Source organism: Mesoplodon bidens, assembly GCF_964165515.1.
Source record: "Mesoplodon bidens genome assembly, chromosome: 15".
Lineage (NCBI taxonomy): Eukaryota > Metazoa > Chordata > Mammalia > Artiodactyla > Ziphiidae > Mesoplodon > Mesoplodon bidens.
In genome coordinates this window covers 15231765-15257542 of record NC_138171.1, presented here as the reverse complement: position 1 = coordinate 15257542, position 25778 = coordinate 15231765, and the positions used below count along the sequence as shown (strand labels likewise).

General features: G+C 46.7%; 1 protein-coding gene across 1 annotated transcript; it reads left to right on the top strand.

Annotated features, from left to right (window-relative positions):
• The first annotated feature begins 3 nt into the window (after positions 1–3).
• Positions 4–25151, top strand: DNTTIP1 (deoxynucleotidyltransferase terminal interacting protein 1). The gene is made up of 13 exons (XM_081257183.1): positions 4–166; positions 736–806; positions 1459–1555; positions 7747–7845; positions 14368–14436; positions 14699–14755; positions 15005–15063; positions 16117–16162; positions 18167–18225; positions 18328–18388; positions 22700–22771; positions 24652–24707; positions 24793–25151. Exons 1-13 carry the CDS (start codon positions 71–73, stop codon positions 24929–24931), a joined length of 981 nt encoding a protein of 326 aa, XP_081113309.1. The 5' UTR covers positions 4–70; the 3' UTR covers positions 24932–25151.
• The last annotated feature ends 627 nt before the right edge of the window (positions 25152–25778 follow it).

The following is a 25778-nucleotide window of genomic DNA, read 5'->3' as shown; positions in this document are numbered from 1 at the left end:
CTATGACGTCACATAGAGACTTCCCGGCCGGTGTCAGAGTCGGGTTGAGCTTGTGGAGGCCGGGGGCGACATGGGAGCCACTGGCGACGCCGAGCAGCCGCGGGGACCCGGCAGGGCAGAGAGGGGCGACCCCGAGCTGGGAGACTCGGGGCAGATGGTTCTCACGGTGAGGGCGCCCCCGGGGAAGCCCCGGCCAGGCCTGGGCTCGGGCCCGACAGGGCTCTCTCCTGGGACCCTGGCCCGCGGGCGAGAGAACGCGGCGGCTGGTGCTGCCGAGGGGTTGGCGTTATCGAAGTCCGACGACCCGGCTTCGTATACTGGTGCCGCCCTCCTAGCTAGGTGACGTGGGCCGGCCCTGTCAAGCCCCTGAGCGCCAGTTTTCTCTTCTCGAAAATGGAGATGATAAGTCCCTGCCTCGTAAAGTTGTTGTGGGAAAGGATATAAATGCGGGTAAAGCGCCCAGCGCATCATCTGGAACAGAGTAGGCCCTCGGTGGACACTGATTCCTTTCCTCCACCCGTTCCTGAAAAAGTGGGGTTGGGACTTGGAGGCAGGAAGCTTTTCCTCGGTTCCTCTTCCCTGGCAGGGCCTTCCAACCATTGCCCTCCCCCCTACCCCAAGCGGGGAGAGACGGTGAAAGCACCTGAGAAGCAGGGATGTCTAGGTATTAAACCACCCTCCACCTCACCCCAGCGTCACGGACCTCGGTGACATCTGCTCCCTTGGTCTCCACAGAACCCTTGGAACATAATGATAAAGCACCGGCAGGTACAGCGGAGGGGCCGCCGCTCACAGATGACAACAAGGTAAGGCTGGCCTTGGGTGGGACTTCCCCTCCCAGGCACTGGCTTGGGAGGCAGCTTTTGGGTCCCCACGGCACAGAGCTGAGAAAGATATCATCGGCCAATAGAAAGAGGAGATTCAGATTCTGTTAACTCTGTGTGACCTTGAGCAAGTCATTTCCCTTCTGAACTCAAAAGAGGGGGCATGTTGATTCAACAATGCCCAAGGTCCCTCACATTCACAGGCTCTGTGTTTGAAGGCTCCAAAGAGGCAGAATAGCATGGAAGTTAAAACAATGTGGGGCTAATAGTATCCATCTCAGGGAGTGGAGACAGCACAAGATGGGTCTTTGGGATGCTGGTCATGTATGTTTCTTGACCTGAGTAGTGATTAAAAGGATGTTCACTAAAACTGTTTGTTAAAGTGTATAGACTTTTTCTGTGTTAAGTATTATACTTCTAAAACACTTTAAAAATAATGCCGTTCCATAGTTATGAGTATGAAATAAAGTCCTGCATCTTTGTGGTTTGCGGAGCACCTGGGCACGTAGCTAGTTTTCTGTAAAAGCCATATGTTATTGTCATTAAAGGGTCCTATCTCAATAATTGGCTGCGCAGAGTGGGTAAGGATATGTTTGGGACATGCCTCCTGACTGTGTCTCCTTCCTGAATGCAGTTTCACAGATCCTGCCATCTCCATGGATCTCCTCCGAGCTGTCCTGCAGCCTAGCATCAATGAGGAGATCCAGACTGTCTTCAACAAGTACATGAAGGTGAGAAGGACACAAAGATAAAAAATTAACAGGAATAAAGACTCATGGGCAGTCCTTTCCTGCATCAGTCTCTCTTTCTAGTACACACAGATAATCGAAAGTTTTCCAGTTCTGAACCCCCCAAGAATGTGTTTCCTCTTTGGGGGTAATTTGAATTCCTCTTCTTGTTACCAAACCAAACTCGGGTCTTACTGCTTGCCCACGTGCAGTGAAGCCAATCTACTGTCCTGGGTTGTGGTGAAGGAAAGTGCAGCGTTTATTGCAGGGCACCAAGCAAGGAGTCCAGGACAGCTAGTGCTCAAAACACCCAAAGTCCCCGATGGGTTTCAGCAAAGCATTTTTAAAGGCAGAGTGAGGGAGGGGCATCCCAGGGTATGTGATCAGCTCGTGCACAATTCTCTGATTGGTTGATGGTGAGGTAACAGGGTGGTGTCACAGGGGTTAACATTATTAATCCTTAGGCTCTGGGGGCTATGTGCTCATATTAATCATGTAGTTCATTTCTTCCCTTTGGTGGTGGATTTAGCATCTATAAGACAATTCAGGAAATATGCCTCAGATACTGTTATCTAGGTACTTGAGGGAGGAGCTAAAGCAGAGGATATGAGGGAGGGGTCTGCCCCCTGGAAGGCCCCCTAGGGTCCTGCTCCATTACATTTGGCCAAGCTATTGTGAGGATGAAGTGACTTAAGTGTGATGTGCTCAGCACTGTGCTTGGAATGCAGGTGTTTTTATTACTTGTTTAATAATATCACCATTATTACTATTTAAAATTCTTTTCAAGATCTATTAATAAACTTATACATGGCTCTACCTGGATGTCCCATGGATGCTTCAATCCCAGCATATTCAGGACTGAACTCTTTTTTTTTTTTTTGCGGTACGTGGGCCTCTCACTGTTGTGGCCTCTCCCGTTGCGGAGCATAGGTTCCGGACGCGCAGGCTCAGCGGCCATGGCTCACGGGCCCAGCCGCTCCGTGGCATGTGGGATCCTCCCGGACCGGGGCACGAACCCGTGTCCCCTGCATCGACAGGCGGACTCTCAACCACCGTGCCACCAGGGAAGCCCAGGACTGAACTCTGTTGTTTTTCTTCCTAAACCTTCTCCTCTTATGTTTATTCATTCATTCAAAAAGTATTTACTGGGGCTTCCCTGGTGGCGCAGTGGTTGAGAGTCCGCCTGCCGATGCAGGGGACATGGGTTCGTGCCCCGGTCCGGGAAGATCCCACATGCCGCGGAGTGGCTGGGCCCGTGAGCCATGGCTGCTGAGCCTGGGCATCCGGAGCCTGTGCTCCGCAACGGGAGAGGCCACAACAGTGAGAGGCCTGCGTACCACCAAAAAAAAAAAAAAAAAGTATTTACTGAGCACCTACCATAATGCAAGCACTATGCTAGGCACTTAGGGATGTAGCAGTGAACAAAATGGACAGTGTCCTTACCTTCTTCAAATAAATGTGTACTTTGTCAGGGAATGCCAGAGAGAATGGGAAGAGAGTGACCTATAGGGAACAGGGATGCTATTTCATAGCTTGTGGCTAGGAGAGCCCTCTGATAAGAGGACGTTTGAGCAGAGACCCAAATAAAGTGAGGAAAGAACAAATCGTGCAGATACCTGGAGGGAAAGCAACCCAGGCAGAGGGAACAAGGGCAAAGGACCGGAGGCAGAAGCATGCTTGGCACATTCACAGCAACAGAGTGGCTGGAGCCAGCAGAGCCAGAAGGAGAGGAGAAGGAGAGGTGACCAGACAGGTAACAGACTCAGCTCAGGCAGAACTTTAAAGCTGTGGTGGGGACTGTGAATGAAATTTATTGCTTGCCACATCAGGAAATAAAGGATGTTGCAGCCATCAAGCCATCACATTACAGCCACCCTGATGTTGAGCCATGAGGGAACTCAGGATAGAAACAGGATGCCCTCCATCTAGCGGTCAACTGCTGCAGCCACCCCTGACCATGCACCTTGAGGAGACTCAGGACGAGAAAGCACAGGCTCCTGGCCCCAGATAGCTGAGGTGCACATCAGAGGGATGATTTCAGTGAGCCTGGACTCTTGCATCTTCCCATGCATAGGAAAGTGCTAAATTCCTTAATTTGAGGTGTCTGGTTTTCTTTATTTAAAAGTAATCTTTTGATGTTCCGACTCCGTGGTCTTTGTTGCAAAAACTCCTATATATCCTGGCTCCCCCCACTTGCCTCTTTGGAGCAATCCCTCAGAGCTGTCTGAGATGCTGTGTCCCAGGCTTAAGTCCTCAGTTTTGTCCGCTGAATAAAACATAACTCTCAACTTTCAGGTTGTGCGTTTATTTTCCAGTCGACAGGACTTTGGGTTTTATTACAAGTAAAATAGAGGCTTTTGGAGAGTTTTGAGCCGAGTTCATGATCTGAACACCTTTAAAAAGTCGGTCTGACAGTTGTAAAGTGAATAGATTTCAGGAGGACCAGTTAGGAGGCTTGAGATGATAGTGGCTTGGGTGTTAGCAGTAAAGGTGCTGGGAAAGAATCAGATTCCGTATGTGTTTTCAAGGTAGCAACAGGATTTACTAATGATTCAGATGTGCCGGGTAAAAGAAAAAGAAGTAAACAACTCCGGAGTCATTTGCCAGGGGCAACTGTAAAGATAGGATTGCCATTAACTTGATATGAGGAAGATGGGGACAAGCAGGGGAAATCAGGAGCTCAGTTTTGGACAGGTTTGAATGGGACCATCTTTCACTTAGAAACCAGAGTCCAGTGGCTCCGCCCTCTGCTCCATCTTCCATATCCAGTAGCAGGGTCCTGCATCTTCCACCCCACAATCTGACCAGCATACCCTTATTCCTCGCCTCTGCCTTGGTTCCGGCCTTCATTACTTCTCATTCAAGCTCCCACTGTAATCCCTAACTGCCTCTGTTCTTTCCCTCTTTCAGTCCACCCTCCATACAGCTGCCAGTGATCTCTCAAATGTAAACCCAATGGTGTCACTCCCCTATTTAAAATCCCGCCACGACTTTCCTTTTTTTTCTGAGTGAACTCCAAATTCCTTAACATGGCACATATGGTCCCCTGTGATCAGCCATACTCCCCTATATACCTAGTTATTCCTGCCCCTGACTTCTGCACATCCCAGAATGCACCAAGTATTCTCATACTTCTGCACCTCTACATGTGCAAAAATAAAGAGGTTAAGCCCCTAGGAAAAGGCTAGACCAGCATTCAATCCAGGATTGTCTACCTCCAAAGCACTTTCCTTGTTGCTTGTCCCGGTAGTGGATGCCATGATTCAGGAACTTTCTCTCCTGAACAAATGCTGGATAAACACAATTTGCGGCTTCACATAGTCTGCAAAGATAAGTCCTTGCCACACTTGTTTTTATTTTTTTATTTTATTTTATTTTTGGCTGCGTTGGGTCTTCATTGCTGTGTGCAGGCTTTCTCCAGTTGCGGCGAGCGGGGGGCCACTCCTCTGTGTGGTGTGCAGTCTTCTCACTGCGGTGGCCTCTTCTGTTGCGGTGCACGGGCTCCAGTAGTTGTGGTACACGGGCCCAGCAGTTGTGGCGCACAGGCCTAGCCACTCCGCGGCATGTGGGATCCTTCTGGACCAGGGATCGAACATGTGTCCTCTGCACTGGCAGGCAGACTCCCAACCACTGCGCCACCAGGGAAGCCCCACACTTGTTTTTAGACAAGGTACAAATGACTTGATTACATCACAGCTTCAGGTAAATCCAGGCTCTTGATTGACCTCATCTGATCACTATGTTTAATGATGTTCCAAATCTCAGCTACCCATTTTCTTAAAAATGTTTAGAAAAATAGCTTCTAGGAATGGCTGATTTTATCCAAGACATTGTGAATTTTATTCATTTATTCCTGTTATTACTAAATGCATGCCCCTTTAAAAAGAATATTCTAATAATATAGCTTAGGAAATGGATTTATGGGTGGATAAATAGAATGGGTAAATGGATGATACATGATAGCAAATATAGCAAAATTGTGGACTAGGTGGTATGTATTAGTATTCATTGATTGAATAAAAGTAAAAACCAAAGTCGCTAAAACTTACCTCCCAGAATACCAAACTGTTAACAATGACATAGTCTCCTATATTTATTTGTGTGTGTGCGTGTGTGTGCATGCGCACTCACTCATGTTTAAAAAATACATAGGATCAGGGAATTTCCTGGCAGTCCAGTGGTTAGGACTCGGCACTTTCACTGTTGTGGCCCAGGTTCAGTCCCTGGTTGGGGAGCTAAGATCCTACAAGCCGCACAGTGCAGCCAAAAAAAAAAAAGAATACGTAGGATCATTTTACACACACTGTTCTGCAATTCAGTTTTTTCATTTAACAATATATTTTGGTCATGTTTCTAGGTCAGTACATAATAGCTCACCCTGATTCTTTTATAATATCTGCACAGTAATCTATTGGATGGATGTACCACAATTTAATGAGCTAGTCCCTAGAACATTCAGATTACTAATAGTTTTTGTCTATTACAAACAATGCTACATTGAGCACTTGGAATGTATATCTTTGTTAACCTATGAGAGTATTTCTGGGGGATAAACTTCTAAAGATGGAATTGGTGGGTAAAATGGGAAACATTTTTCCCTCAAGAAAATTTTGTTGTTGTTCTTGTTGTGTTGCTTTTGTTTGTTTTTGGTTTTGTTTTTTTTGGCCACACGCCACACAGTGGGATCTTAGTTCCCCAACCAGGGATCAAACCCGTGCCCCCTGCAGTGAAGGCACGAGTCATAACCACTGGACCGCCAAGGAAGTCCCTCTCTCCAGAAAGTTTGTGCCATTTTACATTTCTACCAGTCGTGTTTGAGAATTCCTTGTTCATGACTGAATTTCATTCTCATGTCTGGAGGTAGCTTACACTCACCCCTACATATTTGTTGCCCTGCCCACCTCACAGGCTGGTTCTAAAGTATCCAGATTATTTTAACTAGCTTTCACATAGTCAGTAGTCGGTATTGAACCACCAGTATTAATCTCCAGTTTTTTGTTTTGAAGTCAAACTCATCTGATCATTTCACTTAATTTTGCCTGTAGAATTTTCCTCCTAAACTCTTGAGGTCTCTAATCCAGTGCTTTCACAGTCTTCTCCTTGGTTTGATGTTAACAACAAAGGCATATATATAAAATTCTGACCATAAAATGATAGTACTTCCCCATAGTTGTCTCCCACAGGAGGAGCATGCATTATAGATTCCAGAATTTTTCTGTTCACCAGAGAGAACCAACACTTTCTTCTGGAGACATGGACTGTTGTTACAAACGTGCTCCAGGTGTCTTGGTTTGGGACCTCATGTCACCTTGTCCCTTGGTGTTTTCAGGCTCAAGCTGTCCCTCTTACCCAATGGAGGAGCCTTCTGCCTTTCCTTTCCCCAGCCAGCTGGGACTGCTGATATCCTGGGGCCCTGGCCAAGTCTCACCCCTCCCAGTCTACAGATGTTTCTTTCAGACTGGGCGAAGTCAGAATTCAATTAGGCTTTTCCACTCTCTGGGTCTTTTCTGGCCTCCCTGACCTGTTCATCTCAGGCAGTGGTGTGGTTGTTTTTTCTTCTGTGGAAGTAAGACATGTACATTATAGAAATTGAGAAGATAGATAAGCAAAAAAAAAAAAAAAAAAATCATATCACCGCTTTTACTCTAATATATTCTTACAGTTCTTTTACTCTATATATTCTTACAGTTCTACAGTTTGCTTTTTTGCTGTTTTACATAAATAGGCTCACACTATCCCAGACTATTTTATAACTTGCTTCCTTCACTTGACAAAATATCATGAATACCTTTTCGTGTCAAAAATATATTCTCCTAGGGAATTCCCTGGCGGTCCAGTGGTTAGAACTCTGCACTTTCACTGCCCAAGGCATAGGTTTAGTCCCTGATCAGGGAACTAAGATCCCGCAAGCCATGTGGCACAGCCAAAAAAAAAAAAAAAGAATGGCTTTATTGCTTTGCCAGAGGAGTTTTACAGCACCTCCATGATGGTTCTCCTCCTTAAGAGCGTATGGAGTGGGGAAGCAGAGCCTGGGATATGAATCTAAGTCTGGCTAATCTCAACGCCACGTTCATAATCACCTTTCCTTTCTTTCTGAGGGTAGGAGGAAAGCTTCTGTTTTATATTCCGTTCCCTTCAAATTGATGCAGATTGGCAGGACTTCTGACCTTGTCTTCTATTGTACCTCTCCCTAGTTCTTCCAGAAGGCCGCACTGAACGTCCGAGACAATGTCGGGGAAGAAGTGGATGCAGAGCAGCTGATCCAGGAGGCCTGTCGGAGCTGCCTGGAGCAGGTGAGATCAAAGAGGAAAAGAGATGAAGGCACAGGGTTTAGCCCTCAGGGCTCAGCAAAGAAATGTGGTCCCATCATCAGTGGTATTTGGAGCTACTTACATCTAGATAGGGCTTAGAGCTTTGCTGACCGAAGGGAAGGGAGGTAGCTACTAGATGCCAGCTACTGTGGTAGATGCTTTCACCTGCGTTAGTTCATTTACATCTCAGAAGAAACCTGTACAGAAGGCATGTTTCCATCCCTAGTTTACAGATGAAGAAACTGTGGCTTGGAACAAGCGAGAGATAGAATAGCTAAGGTCTGGCTCGCCTCTGCAAGTGCTTGGTGTTTGATCCTTCAAGTAATCGCAGCCCCTTTTGGTATCATGAGAACTGTCACCCTTTCTGCCTCCCTGCCTCTCAAGGTGGTCAGGAGTCATGACATCAGGTCTAGAAATGGCTGTGTTCTCAAGATAGAAGTGAACCAGTTTGCATGTGTCAGCTGCTGTTATTAATAGGAATTGTCAGCATCCCCCAGATTCTGTGCTTGACTGTGGAACCATTAGCTGTCAGAGATGGAAATTTCTTCATAACCGTAGCCACAAGGGCCGGCTTGAGTCCAGTCCCATGAGGGTAATTATCGTGAGATGAGAGAGTAACATCTTCCGGGAGGTTGGCTGACTAGCTACTCAGGCACAGCCTCAGAAATGAGCAAGACCAGGGCCTAGACCTCAGCTTTGAAAAAGCAGAACTCCATCCTGTGAGGGCAGTGAAAGCTGATCTGGTTCTCATAGACTATTAAATTTAAGCTAATCAAATTCATAAGAGGCCATTTCATTAACTCACTCTGGGACTGTAATATGTTATCATCAGTTGTGACATGTGCTGATAATAAAACATGGCAGTTTGCTAACACTCATCTTATAAGTTTGAGCTGAATCAATATTAAATTGATAAAACCTTCACTCTCATTTGCATCCTGAAATGCTTTCTTGAATTTATCTCTTCACCTAATATGTGTTGAGGGCCTACTATTTGCCAGGCCCCAGCAGGGCTGTGCAATATGAACACAGTCATTGCCCCAGAGCCCTTGACATTACTCCAGTAATCATACAATAGGTCTATAATCAGAAACTGTTATAAATGCTATAAGCATAGGAGGTGATGAGAGAGTACACTAGAGGGTGCCGAGCCCAGGGGCAGGGCGGCGTGGAGAAAGAAAGAAGCCAGTGTTGTTGGTTTTCAGAGATTGGAGAGGACGGCACAGCACTGCAAACCAAGTTATAGGTGTGGAATTTTAAGCAGAAGAGCTACCTAATGAAATTTGTATTTTCAAGATCACTCTGGCTGCCATGAGGAGATTAGCTTGGGAATCTGCCATGGAGATTGAAAGGGAAATTTATGAGACCGTTCAGGAGTCCCAGCGAAAGGTGAAGATGGAGTTAAAGTGAATTGGGCATAACCTCCACTCGCTGAATGTTCATACCTTTCCAGGCTTCTGAGTCCCCACATCCACCTTCCAGAGTTCCCCGCTTCCAGTACTGATGTAACTGTGTGGTCAGAACACATGGAATCAGAGCACAGGAAGGTAGAAAGCCCAAAGTCTAACTTAAAACCAGACGAATCAAGAAATTTGGGGGAATTCCCTGACAGTCCAGGGGTTAGGACTCCACGCTTTCACTGCCAAGGGCCTGGGTTCAGTCCCTGGTCGGGGAACTGAGGTCCCAAAAGCCACGAGGCATGGCCAAAAAAAAAAAGAAAGAAATTTTGAAGAAGTCTTTTAACCTTTCTGACCCTCAGTTTCCTCATTTCTAGATTTTGGACTAAGACCACTGTTTTGCTGTGAGGATTAAATGCGAGGATACACATAAACCACCAACACCGAATGGCTACGTACAAAGCATACTAGATACTAAATACGTGGCAGTGACATTCACAGTGTGGATATATTGCTGCCTCACAACAGAGCCTCACTTTCAGGGGGCCAGGATACGTCGAAGTTCTGTGTCTAAACTGCATGCAGAGCTTCTTGTTACAGTAAAAGATTCTTCAGACTGGACCTGATGGAATCAGACTAGACTATGTTTTGGTTTTGGTGGGATTAAGACTTGATTGGCTTGTTTTCACTTTTGAAACCCCATCTTGCCCATCTCAGTGGTATTTCCTAATCTCCTTCACTACCTCTTTACAGCTGTTTCTTAGGGAGAAATGGCTGATCTTATCTATGGCACGTGGCCTTGGGGTTTTTGATTGATTTTGTTTTGCAAGGTAGTTGTTGTTTTTTCTTCGTTTTATTTATGCAAGTAGTACACATTCACTAAGCAAAATGTGGCATAGTAGCTAAGGATGCAAGTTTTCTCTTGATTCTGACTGTGCAGATTTGAGTCCTGGCTTCAGCACTGACTGGCTGTGTGACCTTAGGCAAGTTGCCTCACCTCACTAAACGTCAGATTTCTCATCTGCAAAGTGGAGATAGAGGCTCTACCTCATAGGATTGTTGTGAGAATTAAATGTGGCAATACTCTTAAAGCATTTAGATCAGTAGCAAAGACTCAATAAATGTTACTTGCTGCTGGTGTTATATTAAAATTAGAAAATATAAATTACAAAGAAGAAAATTAAAATTTCTCATAATCTTACTGCCAACAATAACTTCTATTAACATTTTGATGTGTTTACCATTTTTTCCCCTACGTATGTTTATACACATGTGTGTTCATTCACTGGGACACTGGGACTACAATGGAGAACGAAACGGACCACGCTTGAACCCACAGTCCCCTTCAGAGGCCACACTATTTCTCTGTTCCCTTTTGTAGCCACTTTAGAAAAGGTTGCTATCCCTGACTCTACTTTGTCACCTCCCATTCATTCCATTAGTCCTTTCAGTTGTTGTTTTTTTTGTCATCCCCCCCCCCCCCCCGCCTAAGCCGCGCGGCACAGCTGACTGAACCAGGGCCCTTGGCAGTGAGAGTGTGGGGTCCTAACCACTGGACCACCGGGGAATTCCTTGTTTTGGGGGGGTTTGGTTTGGTTCTTTTCCTTTGATTTTGTTTTTCTTTTGTTTATTCCATTCATTCTTTCATTCACTCTGTTTTGGCTTCAGTCCCCACCAATTCACGGAAACCCCTCTTATATCAGGGTCACCAGTAACCTCCATGTTGCTCAGCTTACTCAACTTCTTGGTGGCATTCGTCACAGTGGATCATTTCATGTCTCTTGGAACACTCCTCTCTTGGCTCCAGTGCCTTGACTTTGCTCCAGCCTCATCGGTCACTCCTCCTCACTTTCCTCAGCCAGCTCTTCTCTGCTACTAACTCGACGCATTCCCAAGTTCAGTCCTCAGACCTGTCGACTTAAAGAAAAACACGGCAAACACACAGCATAAGAGTTGCAAGTTAAGTTTTATTCAGGGACTTACTGAGGACTGTACCTAGAGACAGCCTCTCAGTGGCTCTGAGGGAACTGCTCCGAAGAGGTAGTTTATATATGATTTGGGGGGGCGGGGCTGCAGTCAAGCATACGTCTTGGTGAAAGATTACTGCCGATGACAAAGAACAGACATCATAAGTTAATGATTTTGCTGCTTTTCTATGTATGGGAAGATGCAAGAATCTGGGGTCAGTGAGATTCTCCCTGAGATACGCATCTAACTGTCTAAGGGCCTGTTTATCCAAAGCACAGAGTGCCTCATCCTGTTTTTCATCCTGAATTTCTCTCTTTCTGTCTACTTGCAGTGGGTTACGACTTAACTCTTGTAGTGCCGAGTGGTGAACAGCGCTCTTTGTTTTGCTTTGTTCACAAATCCCATCTCTTCTGTGGCTGCCTCTTGTTCCAGGTGATTTCATCTAGTCCTGTGGCTTTGAAGCCAATTTAACTGGTGATGATTTCCAAATGTATATCTCAGCCCTGAGCTACTTTCCCTCTTGCCTTCCTCCACTCCATCCTCACAGCAGCCAGACCCATCTTTTTAAAGATGAATCAGATTGTGTCACTCTCCTCTTTAAAACCCTCCAGTGATTTCCCATTGCTGGCAGAATAAACCCTAATGCCTTACCATGACCCACAGAGCCCTACCTAGACCTCTCCTGCCTACTTCTTTAACTTATCTCATCCCACCTCCCCCTCACTGACTACATTCTAGCTGTATAGGAATCCTTTCTGCTTCTCCAGCACACTTAGCTCGGGGCCTTTGCACTTGCTGTTCTCATGGCAAGGCATGCTGTTCTCACTGCCTGGCATACCCTTAACTCTTTTTTTTTTTTTTTTTTTTTTGCGGTACGCGGGCCTCTCACTGTTGTGACCCCTTCCACCGCGGAGCACAGGCTCCGGACGCCCAGGTCCAGCGGCCACGGTTCACGGGCCCAGCCGCTCCGCGGCACGTGGGGATCCCCCCGGACCGGGGCACGAACCTGCGTCCCCTGCACTGGCAGGCAGACGCCCAACCACTGCGCCACCAGGGAAGCCCCCATACCCTTAACTCTTTACGAAGCTGGTTCCTTCTTTTCTTTAGATTTAGCTTAAATATCACCTCATCAGAGAGGCCTTCCTTGGCCACACCATCTAAAGTAGTGCCCCCCACCCCGCTGCCATCTTACTCCCTTCCCACCTCCATTTAATCTCTATCACCTTACTTGTTTATTCTGCCATTTATTTCAATCTGAAATTATTAATAGTAGACATGTTTATTTTCTACCTCCCTCCCATCCTCAACCTCTGCTAAAATCTTGAGCTTTACAGCAGTTGAGGCCTGATCTCGTTCACCACTGTATTCCCAGACCTAGAATATGACTCTTCATATGTGTACATTGTTTATTGAATGATTGAATGAATGAACATGGCAAATGAACAGGCAGGGTTCCTGCTCTCATAGAACCTACAGCCTAGTTAGGCAATACACGTCTGAATTAAATTACCACACAGATGTGTGCAAAATTACACACTGAGATTTGTGCACTCTTCACTGAAAAGGGACAAAGCTTGGAGGAGAAGATCATGAGCTCAGTTTTCGACTTCGCAAATTTGAGACGTCTACACATAGACATGGGGCAGACTGTTACATAAATCTGGAACTCAAAGGAGAGGCTACCACTGAAGATAGAAAATTAGGGAGACATAAGTTGATAGATGTTAACTGAAGCCATGAGCATAAATGAGAGCAGACAGAATATCTAATGAAAAGAACTAGATTGAAGAGGAGGAGCCAGCAAAGAAGGCTAAGAAGGAGTGGCCAGAGGGCTTCCCTTCCCTGGTGGCGCAGTGGTTAAGAATCCGCCTGCCAATGCAAGGGACATGGGTTCAATCCCTGGTCCGGGAAGATCCCACATGCCACAGAGCAACTAAGCCCGTGCACCGCAACTACTGAGCTTGCGTGCCACAACTACTGAAGCCCATATGCCTAGAGCCCGTGCTTGGCAACAAGAGAAGCTGCAATGAGAAGCCCGCACACCGCAAGGAAGAGTAGCTCCCCGCTCACCGCAACTAGAGAAAGCCTGCATGAAGCAACGGAGACCCAACACAGCCAAAAATGAAAATAACTAACATAAATTAATTCATAATTAAAAAAAAAAAAAAAGGTGGCCAGAGAAGTAGGAGGAAAACCAGGGCGTGTGGCCACAGGAGCCAGTAGAAGACTGTTTCCGGAAGGAGAGAGCTCTCAGGGCTGTCAAATGCTGCTCCGAGAGGTCACGTGATCCTGACTCTGCACAGGCCTGCAAGGCCCTGCCAGCCTCCCCACGCCCCTCGCTCACCACTCTCTCCTTCTCCCATTACTTAGAGGCCATCCTCTTCTTCAAATGAGCCATGTCTGTTCCCACTTTAGGGCTTTTGCACTCTTCCTGCGGCGGAAACACGCTTCTGCTCAGCCTTTTCTGTCCATGGCTCCTCCTTCACATCTCAGCTCAGAGGCTCCCTTCTCAGCAAGGCCTTCCCTGACCACCTACTCAAAGTAGCCCTCCCCTCTGGTGATTCTCCATCACAAATGCCTAGCTAGGGTTTTTCCTTCTCAGAGAAAACTTCATGATTCGAAATCACCTTGTTTATATGTTTGTTTATTTGCTTATCATCCAGATCACCCACAGAATATGAGCTCCACAGAGCAAGGCCCTTGCTTGTGCTATTTACTGCTGTGTCTCCAGCACTTACGTACTAGGCACTCAATACTTATTAAGCGAAAAACGGCAGCTTACTGAGGAATTTGTTTAATATCAGTGCGTTTAGTTAGAAAAGATATATAGCATATGTTTACATGGAAAAAAGTGAGGAAGAATTTACATTGAAATGTTAATAGTATTCTGTGGGTACTGAGGTTTCAGATTTGATTTTTTTTTAATTTTGCTTATTTACATTTTTCTAATTTTTCAACAATGGTCATGAATTATTCAAGTTTTTTTAAAAAGGTATCTATTTGTATGCATATCTTAGTGTCCCTTTGTACTGACCATGAAAGAGTTTTAACCCAGTTTGAAGTTGTGTCTATAAAAATGGGGGCAGAGAGGCTTACCCACCAAAATAGTGACTGTTAACACTTGGTCTTGTCCCTTCAGGCTAAACTACTGTTTTCAGATGGAGAAAGAGCAATACCCAGATTGACCCATGAACTTCCAGGGATAAAGGTTAGAGTCACTGAGTCCTCAGGTCTTGGAGGGGGAGACCGGTCAGAATGGGAGACAGGTGAACTCTGTGGCCTAGGGGAGGCTCCACGGACCACCCATTTGTGGGACCAGGTCTACATAGCATCATGCTGGGAGGGCTGCCGAGTCCCGGCTCAGGGAGGGGCTGGAGGGTGTGGTCCAGGGGCTCTGTCTTCTGCAGCCCCAGGGGACCCGCAGTTCCCGGCCACTGGCCTCCCACTGACTCCTTTCCCTTCTCCTGCAGCGTGGCCGGCAGGCAGAAGAGGAGTGTGCCCACAGAGGAAGTCCCGTTCCCAAAAAGGTAAACCGTCTCCTGGTTTTCTGGCTGGGGAAAGGGCCTGCAGCTCCAGCAGGGAGTGGGCTTCCTCAGCACACCTTTGGGCCTTTCTAGCATGAGACTCAGGCGCCCTGGGAACAGTCACCCTCCCTGTTCACCCTCAGGCGTCATTTGGTCTCGTTGGGAAACCATCTCCTGCAGGTGGCCCTGGACCTGCCAGTGGGGCGGGGGCTTCCACAGGGTCAGGCCACTGACACCTGTTCTTTATGGCAGAGGAAGGGACGACCTCCAGGACACGTCCTGTCAAATGACCGCGCAGCCGCAGGCATGGCGTGAGTAGGGGCCGACAGAGCCAAAGGGAGGAGCTGGGAGGGAGTGGGCTGGGAGGAAAAGAGGCCAGAGTTCTCTGCCTGGCAAAATCAGATCCATTTGTGCCAGGTCCCCGTGGAGGAGCGCTCTCTAGTCTGAGGGGTGGGGAAAGAAGGCAGTGAGGAGGATGTCGTATCCTGTTTTTACCCCAGAACAGTTCAGCACAGCTTCATTAAACACCAGAGGTTTTTTATTGGTAGTGTGTATTGAATGCTTGTAATATGCCATAACTGGTCTAAATACCTTATATATACTTGCTCTTTTAATCCTTACAGCCACGCCCTAAGGAAGGTATAATTAATTTTGCAGATAAGGAAACAGAATTACTTGCCCAAAGTCAGACAGCTAATAAAGGGCAAAACTGTACTACATTGCCTCCAGGATGGTCATTTTCAAAGACTTTTGAAGCAACAGAATCTTTTTTTCAAACAGAGCTTTATGTGGGAGCCTAATATGTAAAACAGATAAAGCCACACTGGTCTGGGAATTCCCTGGAGGCCTAGTGGTTAGGATTCTGGGCTTTCACTGCCATGGCCTGGGTTCAGTCCCTAGTCGGGGAACTGAGATCCCGCAAGCCCACACAGCGTGGTGGGGAGGCAGGGAAGCCACACTGGTCTGGCTAAGAGAGATGGAGATAGTTTGAAAGCACCGACTTAGGAGACGGGCTAGCGTAATCCTCATACCTTAGATTTGTCCCCTGCCCGAAGCAAGTTCATTCCTCACTAACACGAGGTAGGGAGTTGCTGCTGTTATCTCCTCCTGACAGATGAGAAAACTACAGCCCAGAGAGGTTCCTTGACTTGCCCCCACGGCTAGGTGATGGCAGAGTGAGTCCTCGAATGGCTCCTAGTCCCTGTACTTTTTTCCCTTTGCACCTCCTCTAATGAGCACCAGGAAGCAGTCCACCCAGGGCTAGAGTGAGAGTGTATGCAGAGCTCCCACCAGCAGCAGCAAACCGTCTTCCAGTCCTAGGCCTGATCTTGGAGAATTCACCTTTCTTCATTCCCTCCAATCAGATGGAAACCAAAATCCTGTGAACCAATTCGTCGGGAAGGCCCTAAGGTATGATTATGTGAGCATGGCAGTGACTGCTGTCCCAAGGAGACCCAGTCCAGGCTCTGGGCTCCACCTTGAGGGAAAGGGGCTGGGGGTGGTGAAGGACATGTGCATGCCATTCCAGAGCCATTTTCACCTCCCACCCCACCTCCCAATTCTGGCCTTCCAGAAGCATCCCAAGTAAGGACTGAAATTAGGGGCAAAACAGAGAGAGGGCTTGGTCTTTGCTGAAGCCTTCTCCCTGTAAAAGCTAGTTGTCACTAATATTTATACAGTACTTAACATGTCATAGGCACTGCCCTAAATCTTTTGTATGGATTCCCTCATTTAATCTTTATAACAACCTTATGAGATAGATTCTGTTACCCTTCTATGGTTCAGGAGCTCTCTTTCCTACCTCCTAGGCAGAAATTATATTATTTTATCTGGTTATCTTATACACTTGATACACCTGAAGACACTAAGGACCACAGAGTTGCCCAAAGTCACGTACTGCGTAAGTGGCAGAGCCAAGTGTCAAACCCAGCCAAGGTCCGTGGACACCAGTCTGTGCTCTTAACTCTGTTGGCTCCAGAACAGTTGTTTGCAAGCTTTTTAAAGAGTAGAATCCTTTCTTCTACTAAAATCATACATGGAAGCCCAGTAAGGTAGGTGAAGGCTCCACTGTCCGGGTTGCAGCTGTGTCCAGTAGAAACGGCCCACCCCTTATTGTACTGGCCCTCTGCTTCCACCAGTGACCACACCTTGCTTCTTCAACTCTGCTCCCTTAGAGTCTCCTAGACCTTTCTTTTCCACTCCAGACCCCCCTTCTCTCTCTCTGGTGAGTCCTTCCTCAGCAGTGACCCATGCAAGTGGGCATTCCCCAGAATTCTCTCCATTGCCCACTTGTCCACCTAAAGATTCTCTCTGGGTGATCTAAAGCATCCACTCGTATGGTTTCGGGGACTAGTATGTGCTGAAGTTGCCTTACCTCTTTGTCCCACACCTCTCTCTCTAGTTTGAAGCTTGTATTTACTGTCTGCTAGAGCTCTCGGCCTGGAATCTCCATAGAATTTCAAACTCAGCATATCCAAAATTGAAATCAACCTTTCCCCCAGACCTGCTTCGACCTTTTCTACTTGAGTCATCTTTGCCTCTTCGTTTCCTCTTCCTCCAGACATCCAGTCAAGTCCCGGATGATTCTACCTCCTAAATCCGTTTCTCACACTTCCTGTTCCCTCTTTTTCATCCTGTTGCCATCCTAGCTCCAGCCTTCATCTTTCAGAACTGCTCTAATTACAACTGCCTCTAAACTGCCCGCCCAGCCTGTAGCCTCGCCACTTCACGCCCGTTAACCACATTGCAGAAGAGCGAGCTATCTTGAGCACAAATCCGGCTCTCCCTGTCTAGAGGCCTTCAGTGACTCCCCATCACCGACAGAATGAGCAGAATGAAAAGCCGTCCACATAGTGTACAAGGGTCCCCAGCCCCTCTCCGCTTTCCTCTCCAGCCTCATCAATTGCCGCTCCCCGATTTGCTCTCTGCCTTTTAGCAACACAAGTGCTGTGGTTTCTCCAACAAGCCAACCCAGCTCTCACCTGCCTTTGTTCACGCTGCCCCTCCTCCCTCCCCTCTACTCTGTCCAGCTTGTGCTCTCCCTGTCAGAACCAACTTGGGAATTACCCCTTCAAGGAAGCTGTCCTGTTACCCCCGCTTTGGCTCCCATCATGCCTTGCACTCATCTGTGTCACTGCCCAGCTCATGATGGTATCATCATCTGTACCTCCGTCTGTGGCCCCTGGAGAACAGAGACTATCTCCAATGCGTTCCTTCACCCTCCACCCCTCCACGCCACCCCCGCCCCCCCGTATGGAGCGGAGGACCTAGCATATTAAAAGTACTTGGTTTCTTGAAGCAGCTGTTTGATGAACAGTGGACAAGGGTGGTGGTAGGGGAGGGCCAGGGAGGAGAGTTTCTGTCCCGTCCACCAGATAAACCTCAGCCTCACCAGCCTCTCTCTTTTTTGCACAGTGGGACCCAGCTCGGCTGAATGAATCTACCACCTTTGTGTTGGGATCTCGAGCCAACAAGTAAGTCTAAAGAGTTTTGGTGCTGAGGGAGAGGGGAGCTCGGGGGCCCACCACTAGGACCACAACTGCTGGGATCCTTACCACTCCTCTGTTACTTTGCAGGGCCCTCGGGATGGGGGGCACCAGAGGGAGAATCTACATCAAGCACCCACATCTCTTTAAGGTAGGTGAGTGCTGGGAGTCAGGCAGACCAGTGCCGTGGAGTAGGTGGCACTGGGAGTAAACACTGATCAGGGAGTCAGGACATCTGGGTTCTTGTGCCCCTCTGCCCTTAACCTTTACCTTTGGTAATTTACTCAGCACCTCTGTGCCTCAGTGGTAATAGTGACTTTCCTCGTATGTTTATTGTGTACCAAACACGGTTTTAGGTGCTACACTTACATTATCTCTTGGAACTGTCCTTTAAGATAGGTATTGTTATCCTTATTTTACAAATTAAAATAAAACAAAAAGAAAGATTGAGGAAGGCTAAGTGACTTGCCCAAAATTGCTCAGCTAGTAAGTGGCGAGTTAGGATTCTGTCTTCTGCAAAGCTTGAGATCTTAACCACTGCTGTATTCAGCTGTCTATAAGATAAAGAAATTGGAGCAAGGTAGCAGTTCTAACCTTTTTCAAAGACAGGACTCCTCTCCTGAGCTATGCTTTGGTGTCCACTGTTCGAGAAAATCTTGGGGGTGGGGGGGTATGAATTCACCCTCTTAAATGAATTTGTATTTTATCAGTCACAAAAGCATCCAAATATATTAGAAAAAAAGTAATGCGCATGTTTTCAAGTTATGTTTTTTTTTTGCGCCTGTGTGCAAGGCTTAGTGCCCCTTGTCAGAACTACGCAGCTCCTTGGGGTCCCAGAATCATGGGCTCTGTCTACTACATTCTGTGCAAGTTCACGTTCTTCAGAGGACATACCTACTTCCTCTATTTTTTCAGTCTTACGTTGTGGGATTCCCAACACTTGGACAGATGGCTGTGCTTGCTGCTACTTCATTTTCCTCTCTTAGTGTCTTCACTCCTGCTGTTCCCTTTGATGGCCTTCCTCCTCTACCCTTTTCTCTGCCTGACTGTTCTGTAAGATCTGCATCTTCCAAGACCCTTGCTTGCATCATCTGCCAAATGGATATGCTCTTGGACCTACTTCCAATTCCGGTTGCACAATGGTTACGAGTATCATTTCAGTCCTGGTTCCATTACTTACTAGCTGTGTGACCTTGGGCAAGTGGCTCCACATTTCTGAGACCGTTTTGTCATCTATAAAATCAGAATGATGCAAACCAGCCGTTTAGGGTTGGTAGAATTAAGAGGGAATGCAGTAAAATGTAGCCATTTTTGGTAAGCTAGAGTATAAGCTATAAAAATATTGAATCATGTTGTACACTCGAAACTAATATAATACTGTAAGTCAACTGTACTTCAAGAAAAACACAACTGACTTCCTCTGTAAAAAAAAAAAAAAAAAAAAAAAAGAGAGAGAGAGAAAGCACAGTAAAGCTCCCAGACAGTGCCTGGCCTAGCAAGGGCTCAATAAGTGGGCATCATTACCAGCATACATTCCCAATTCTTAGACCCATCATTTTTAATAAACTCCCAACCCACACTGTCATTGCCAGTGGATGCTATCTCTCATTGTAATCTTTCCAGGCTAATAAGTGGAGGGAAAATATTTTTGTTGTTTTACTTTTAATTCTTTATTAATGATAATCATCTTTTCATCCATTTACAGTCTATTTGTGCTTCTTTTGTAAACTGCCTATATATCTTTGCCCATTTTTCTGTCCTTCTAAAGGCGTTATTCAAATTTTCTTTTCCTTTTTAACTTTTGTTAATAGAAATAATATGTAAACCCATTCTTGTTGTAAAAAGATTCAAACAATACACTGAAGCTAATAGGAAGCAAAACACAAAGCTCCTCTTAACCCTTGAATCTGACTCTCCTCCCCTAGGGGTCACCCCCAGCAACATGGTAGCATCCTTCAGTCTCCTGTCTATATGTGTGTGAGTGTGTGTGTGTCCTTGTCCTTTAGTGATATTTTGGTTGTGTTATTGGGCTCATACTATATATATTCTGATTTTTCTTTTCACCCCAAAGTTCATTCATTCACTGAAAAAATATCGAGTGCTGAGCATTCTCAAACCGCCAGAGATACAGTAGTGGACCAAACAGACACAGACAACGCCTTGCCCTCATAGAGCTTACATTCTAACGCAGGGCAAGCTATAGTCTGTGGGCCAAATCCAACCTGTAGCCTGTTTTTGTCCAGTGCAGAGTGGTGACATTTTTAAAGGGTGATTAAAAAAAAAAAAGAAAAAAGAAAATGAAGATTATGTGACAAAGATGTATGTGGCCACCAAAGCCTAAAATATTGGGTTGGCCAAAAAGTTCGTTTGGGTTTTTCTGTAACATCTTACAGAAAAACCTAAATGAACTTTTTGGCCAACCCAATTTTTTTTTTAATATTTATTTATTTATTTTTGGCTGAGTTGGGTCTTAGTTGCGGCACGCGGGCTTCTCTCTAGTTGTGGCATGCGGGGTCCAGAGTGCATGGGCTCTGTAGTTGTGGCACGTGGGCTTAGTTGCCCCACAGCGTATGGGATCTTAGTTCCCCGACCAGGGATCGAACCCACGACCCCTGCATTAGAAGGCAGATTCTTAACTGCTGGACCACCAGGGAAGTCCCTGGCCAACCCAGTATTTACAGAAAAAGTGTGCTGGCCACTACAGATCTAGGGAATAATATCTTAGCGATCTGTCCACATTATTAAGTCTCCCTCATTTTACTTCTAACAGCTGTCTAGAATTCAAAGAATAGATTTTCTATCATTCATTTCATTGCTCCCTTACTTATAGATGTTGAAGTGTTTTCTGACAGTTTTGCTGTTGTAAACAGTGCTGCACCAGACATCCCTGCGTACATGTGTGGATGACTGTGAAGGATAAATCCCTGGAAATGGGATTGCTGGGTCAGGAAGTACACACTTTCAAATTTTTGATTAGTGAACTAATTAAACTACAGATTTAAATAATTAAATCTGTAGTAACCATACAGATTTCCCAGCTTGGTCTCCATTTCAAATGATCTGCCTATTTTATAAAACCTACCTTTATTGGGCACTTATGTGTCACATACTATATTTACCACCTTTTATGCACTATCTCCTTTATTCTTAACAACAACCCTATAAGATAAGCGTTAATACTCTCTGTTTTACAAATGAAGAAACTGAGTCTTGGGACTTCCCTGGTGGCGCAATGATTAAGAATCCATCTGCCAATGGGGGAGACACGGGTTTGAGCCCTGGCCTGGGAAGATCCCTCATGCCCCGGAGCAACTAAGCCCATGCGCCACAACTACTGAGCCCACGTGCCACAACTACTGAAGCCCACACGCCTAGAGCCTGTGCTCCACAATGAGAAGCCACGGCAATGAGAAGCCCACGCATCGCAACGAAGAGTAAGCCCCCGCTCGCCACAACTAGAGAAAGCCCGCGTGCAGCAACAAAGACACAACACAGACAAAAATTAATTAATTAATTAATTTTTAAAAAACTTAAAAAAAAAGAAACTGAGTCTCAAGGAAATCATCACCTACATTTACACCACCTGATAATTAGCAGAAACCAGAATTTCTAAACCAAATTCCTTTCTTTCTTTTTTTTTTTTTAAACTGCCGCCCCCTAAAAGCCCACCAGGCCAGATTGGCCACCTTCACATGCTCACCTGCGACCTTCCCTACAACACGCATTCCCTGTGGGCTGAGCTCTGAACCCCACAGCTAAGTTCTTAACCATGATGCTGTTCTACCTCCTCCAGGCATGAAGTGTCCTGATTTTTGTTTTAGAAAATTTGATCACCATAATAGTTGTTGTAAGCCACCTCAGATCATTTCTTCAAAGAGGAGTACAGCTCTAAAATAATAGTCACGGTCTGACCAGTTGCCAGAAGTGCTGTGTTTTGAGAAAGGAAAGGGGGGAGTTCCTTGCTGGTCTGGTGGTTAGGACTCAGCGCTTTCACTGCAATGGCCTGGGTTCAATCCCTGGTCGGGGAACTGAGATCCCGCAAGCCGCGTGGCATGGCCAAAATTTTAAAATTTAAAAATTTTTTCAGATTTCCATGGCGGTCTAGTGGTTAAGACTCCGCATTTCCAATCAGAGGGTGCGGGTTCAATCCCCAGTCAGGGAACTAAGGTCCTCCATGCTGCGTGGCGCAGTCAAAAAAAAAAAGTTGAAATTTTGAAAAAAAAAGAAAGGGGCAGGAATGAGAAGTGTACTAAACCTCGGGGAATTTGGTCCCCTACCCTGGCCTCCTCCTGGGCTCAGCCCTGCTTGCTCTGAAGAGGTTGGTGAACCCTCTACATCCACCAGGCTAGGACGAGGTCTTGTTGCTAAGAACTGCTCAAGGGCCAAGAGTATGCTCTGGACCAAATGAGAAAAGCCCATCACACCAGGCTAACATCTTCCCCTGTGACTTCATCCCTCACAGTATGCGGCTGACCCCCAGGACAAGCACTGGCTGGCCGAGCAGCATCACATGCGGGCAACAGGAGGGAAGATGGTAAGTATTGCCACACGTGCCACTGCCAGAGACCCACCCTGCCCAGGGACCAGGGCTATTGGTGGCAGCTTACCCCCAAATCTGAGAGACTCCATGCCCAACAAATGTGAGAAAGGAGACTTGTAAGAGTAGAGAGGGCCCATTCCTTCATGCTGAAGACCAGACTGTAATCCCTGGCTTCCCTCGCCTGACCCCAGGTCTCCCACACACCTCCCCATTCCCTTCCACAGCACCTCATATGTAGATCAAATTAGCCGTATGTAAGAATGGCAGGTACAAGGCGTCCTGAACACCGCTTTCCCATCATGTGCTGCCCATTGACAGATTTCACTCCTCCCTCACAACTCTTCCACCAGAATCAGCTATGGAATCCCTTCTCAACACTGTGCTCCAGGCCGCACCCCTTGTCAGAAGGAATTAGCACATGCCGTGAAACTTGCTTGCCACACGTGGCAGCTCTTTCCAGAATCACTTCTACTTAAAGAGTTCTTAGCTCAAATCAAGCAACAACCTTAGGAAAATCATTGTTGCCTGTGTTCTAAAACTATCATGGAGGGATTTGTCCATCACATGCCCCGTCCCCCCCCTGAAGACTCACTTAGTCCCACCGCTGGGACTGCTCCTATTAGAATTCAATGGCCTCGGCACTTCCCTGGTGGCTAGTGGTTAAGAATCCACCTGCCAATGCAGGGGACACAACTTCCAGCTCTGGTCTGGGAAGATCCCACATGCCGCGGAGCAGCTAAGCCCGCGAGCCACAACTACTGAGCCCGCGCACCTAGAGCCTGTGCTCCGCAACAAGAGAAGCCACTGCAACGAGAAGCCCACGTACCACAATGAAGAGTAGCCCCTGCTCTCCACAACTAGAGAGAGCCAGTGAGAAGCAATGAAGATCCAACGCAACCAAGAATAAATAAATAATTAAATTTATTTTTTAAAAAAGAATTCAACGGCCTCACAAACAAGTATGCCATCTCCTTTCTGGCAATGAAAGCTATCTTTTATTTTATTTTCTACTATATGCTACACTCTTTCAAAAAAGATTTCAGGAAACTTAGCATTCACACATACATAAATAAGAAATAGGATAAAAAGGCAAGGCAGGATCTAAAATTAAGCCACAAGAAAGACTAGTTTTTAAAAAGGGATTTTTTTAATTGCCAGCCCAGGAGACCAGTGCAAGTCTATAGGTTTTCAGCTGCAGGCCCCACTCAAGGACAACTGATGTGTCACATAGTTCACAGTGCCCCTAAGATGAAGACAGTCAAATGTCTCAAGGGACACACAGTTATTCCTGACCCTAAGACTGGAAAGAAATGTCTCCCACAGAAGACTGTCTCATGTGATGGAGAGCATCCGCCACATGGTAGGCTCACAAGAGGGCTCTCTTGCTGCAGACCATGGCATTGTGCTACAGCAGTTCTGCAGGCCCCCGGACAACACAGCCCAGTTAATGGACAGCAGTGCGGTTTATCATGTTTTCCCTTTTGCCACGAAGTTCAAAACCAAATTATCTTAGTTCCAGAGTTCACATGTGGCTTCCTCCTAATTTCCTATTTCCATGTATATTTTTCTACTTCTGGCCCTTTCATTTTAAGCCACCTCAGGGTCCCTTTGTAAAAGGGACGACGGCTATAAGTAAATTAATCATCATTCCCCACTCTCCCACCCATAAATTTTCTGCTTGAGTGGAAGATTGTCTCAAGAAACTATTCCCCAGACAGCCTCTCCCTACTTACTCTCCCTTGCTAAATTATAAACTATGACTGCACGCCCCCACCTTCCAGCCCTTACATTAAGGAGATGTTTAATAAAGTATTAATCGAGTTGGACTGAAATGAATCAGAGGCAGTGACGACTCTCCTTTGCTCCTGCCCCAGGCCTACCTCCTCATTGAGGAGGACATCCGGGACCTCGCTGCCAGCGATGACTACAGGTAAAACCTGCCCTCCCCTCCCCTGGGATGAGCCTGGACCTACATCCTCCCTTGCTCCGACTCTCCTCCTCAATGTCTCTTCCAGAGGATGCCTGGACCTGAAGTTAGAGGAGCTGAAATCCTTTGTCCTGCCCTCCTGGATGGTTGAGAAGATGCGGAAGTACATGGAGACACTCCGGACAGAGAATGAGCATCGTGCTGTCGAAGCACCTCTGCAGACCTGAAGCCAGGTCCCCTGGCTACAGTTGGCAGCCCTCCTCCAAGGCCCTCTTACCCACATGGCTGAGGCCACTGCTGGGACTACTCTTAGATGGACCTCAGAGGCATTAAAGCCATGCCTGGGCTAGTTTGTAGTGACTCACTGCAGAACACCCCCAGACTGGCATGTGGTTCTATATTTGTAAAGTTATTGGGATAAGAAGCAATTAAACAGTTTGTAATAAACACGGATGGTGAGCCTGCTGTGAGGTCTGCCTGTGCATGCTGACAAAATATCAAGGGCTCTAGAGGAAGTGGGTGTAGGAAAAAAGGACCAGGCACCCTTCCCCCACCCCACATTATCCCCAGGAAGCCCAGTGCCCCATGTGTATCTGCTTTGTGAGACAAAGCTGGGGACACCACGTACCTTGCCAGTCTTCCCTATCCCTTTATTTCTATTTCGTCGCCCAACTAAGGTATGGAAGTAGCAGGATGTGGTGATGGCTGGCACCATGGGAGGTTGATGACAAAGCAGAAAAAAAATACAAGGGTGGCTTTTATTACCCCCATTTTACAGGTTAAAACACTAAATTATGTGCTCAAGGGAACACAGCAAACCATTGGAGAGGCAGCCGATGAACCTGTTTTCCAATGAGGAGTCCCTGGCCCTGGCTATCAGCCTCTAGTTTTTCCCCTCGCCTGAATGTTCAGGCTCTTAAAGCCCCAACCAAAGTCCCCAGGACATAATAACAGGTGGAGGAGCTGGGGTTTCCGGTTTGAGGGAAGAGTACCAAGGCCCCAAGACTGGAGACCCTCCCTTCCCCTGGGAGTAAGGGATCCTGGCCGGTCGTGCCGGGTGTTCCCGACAGTAGC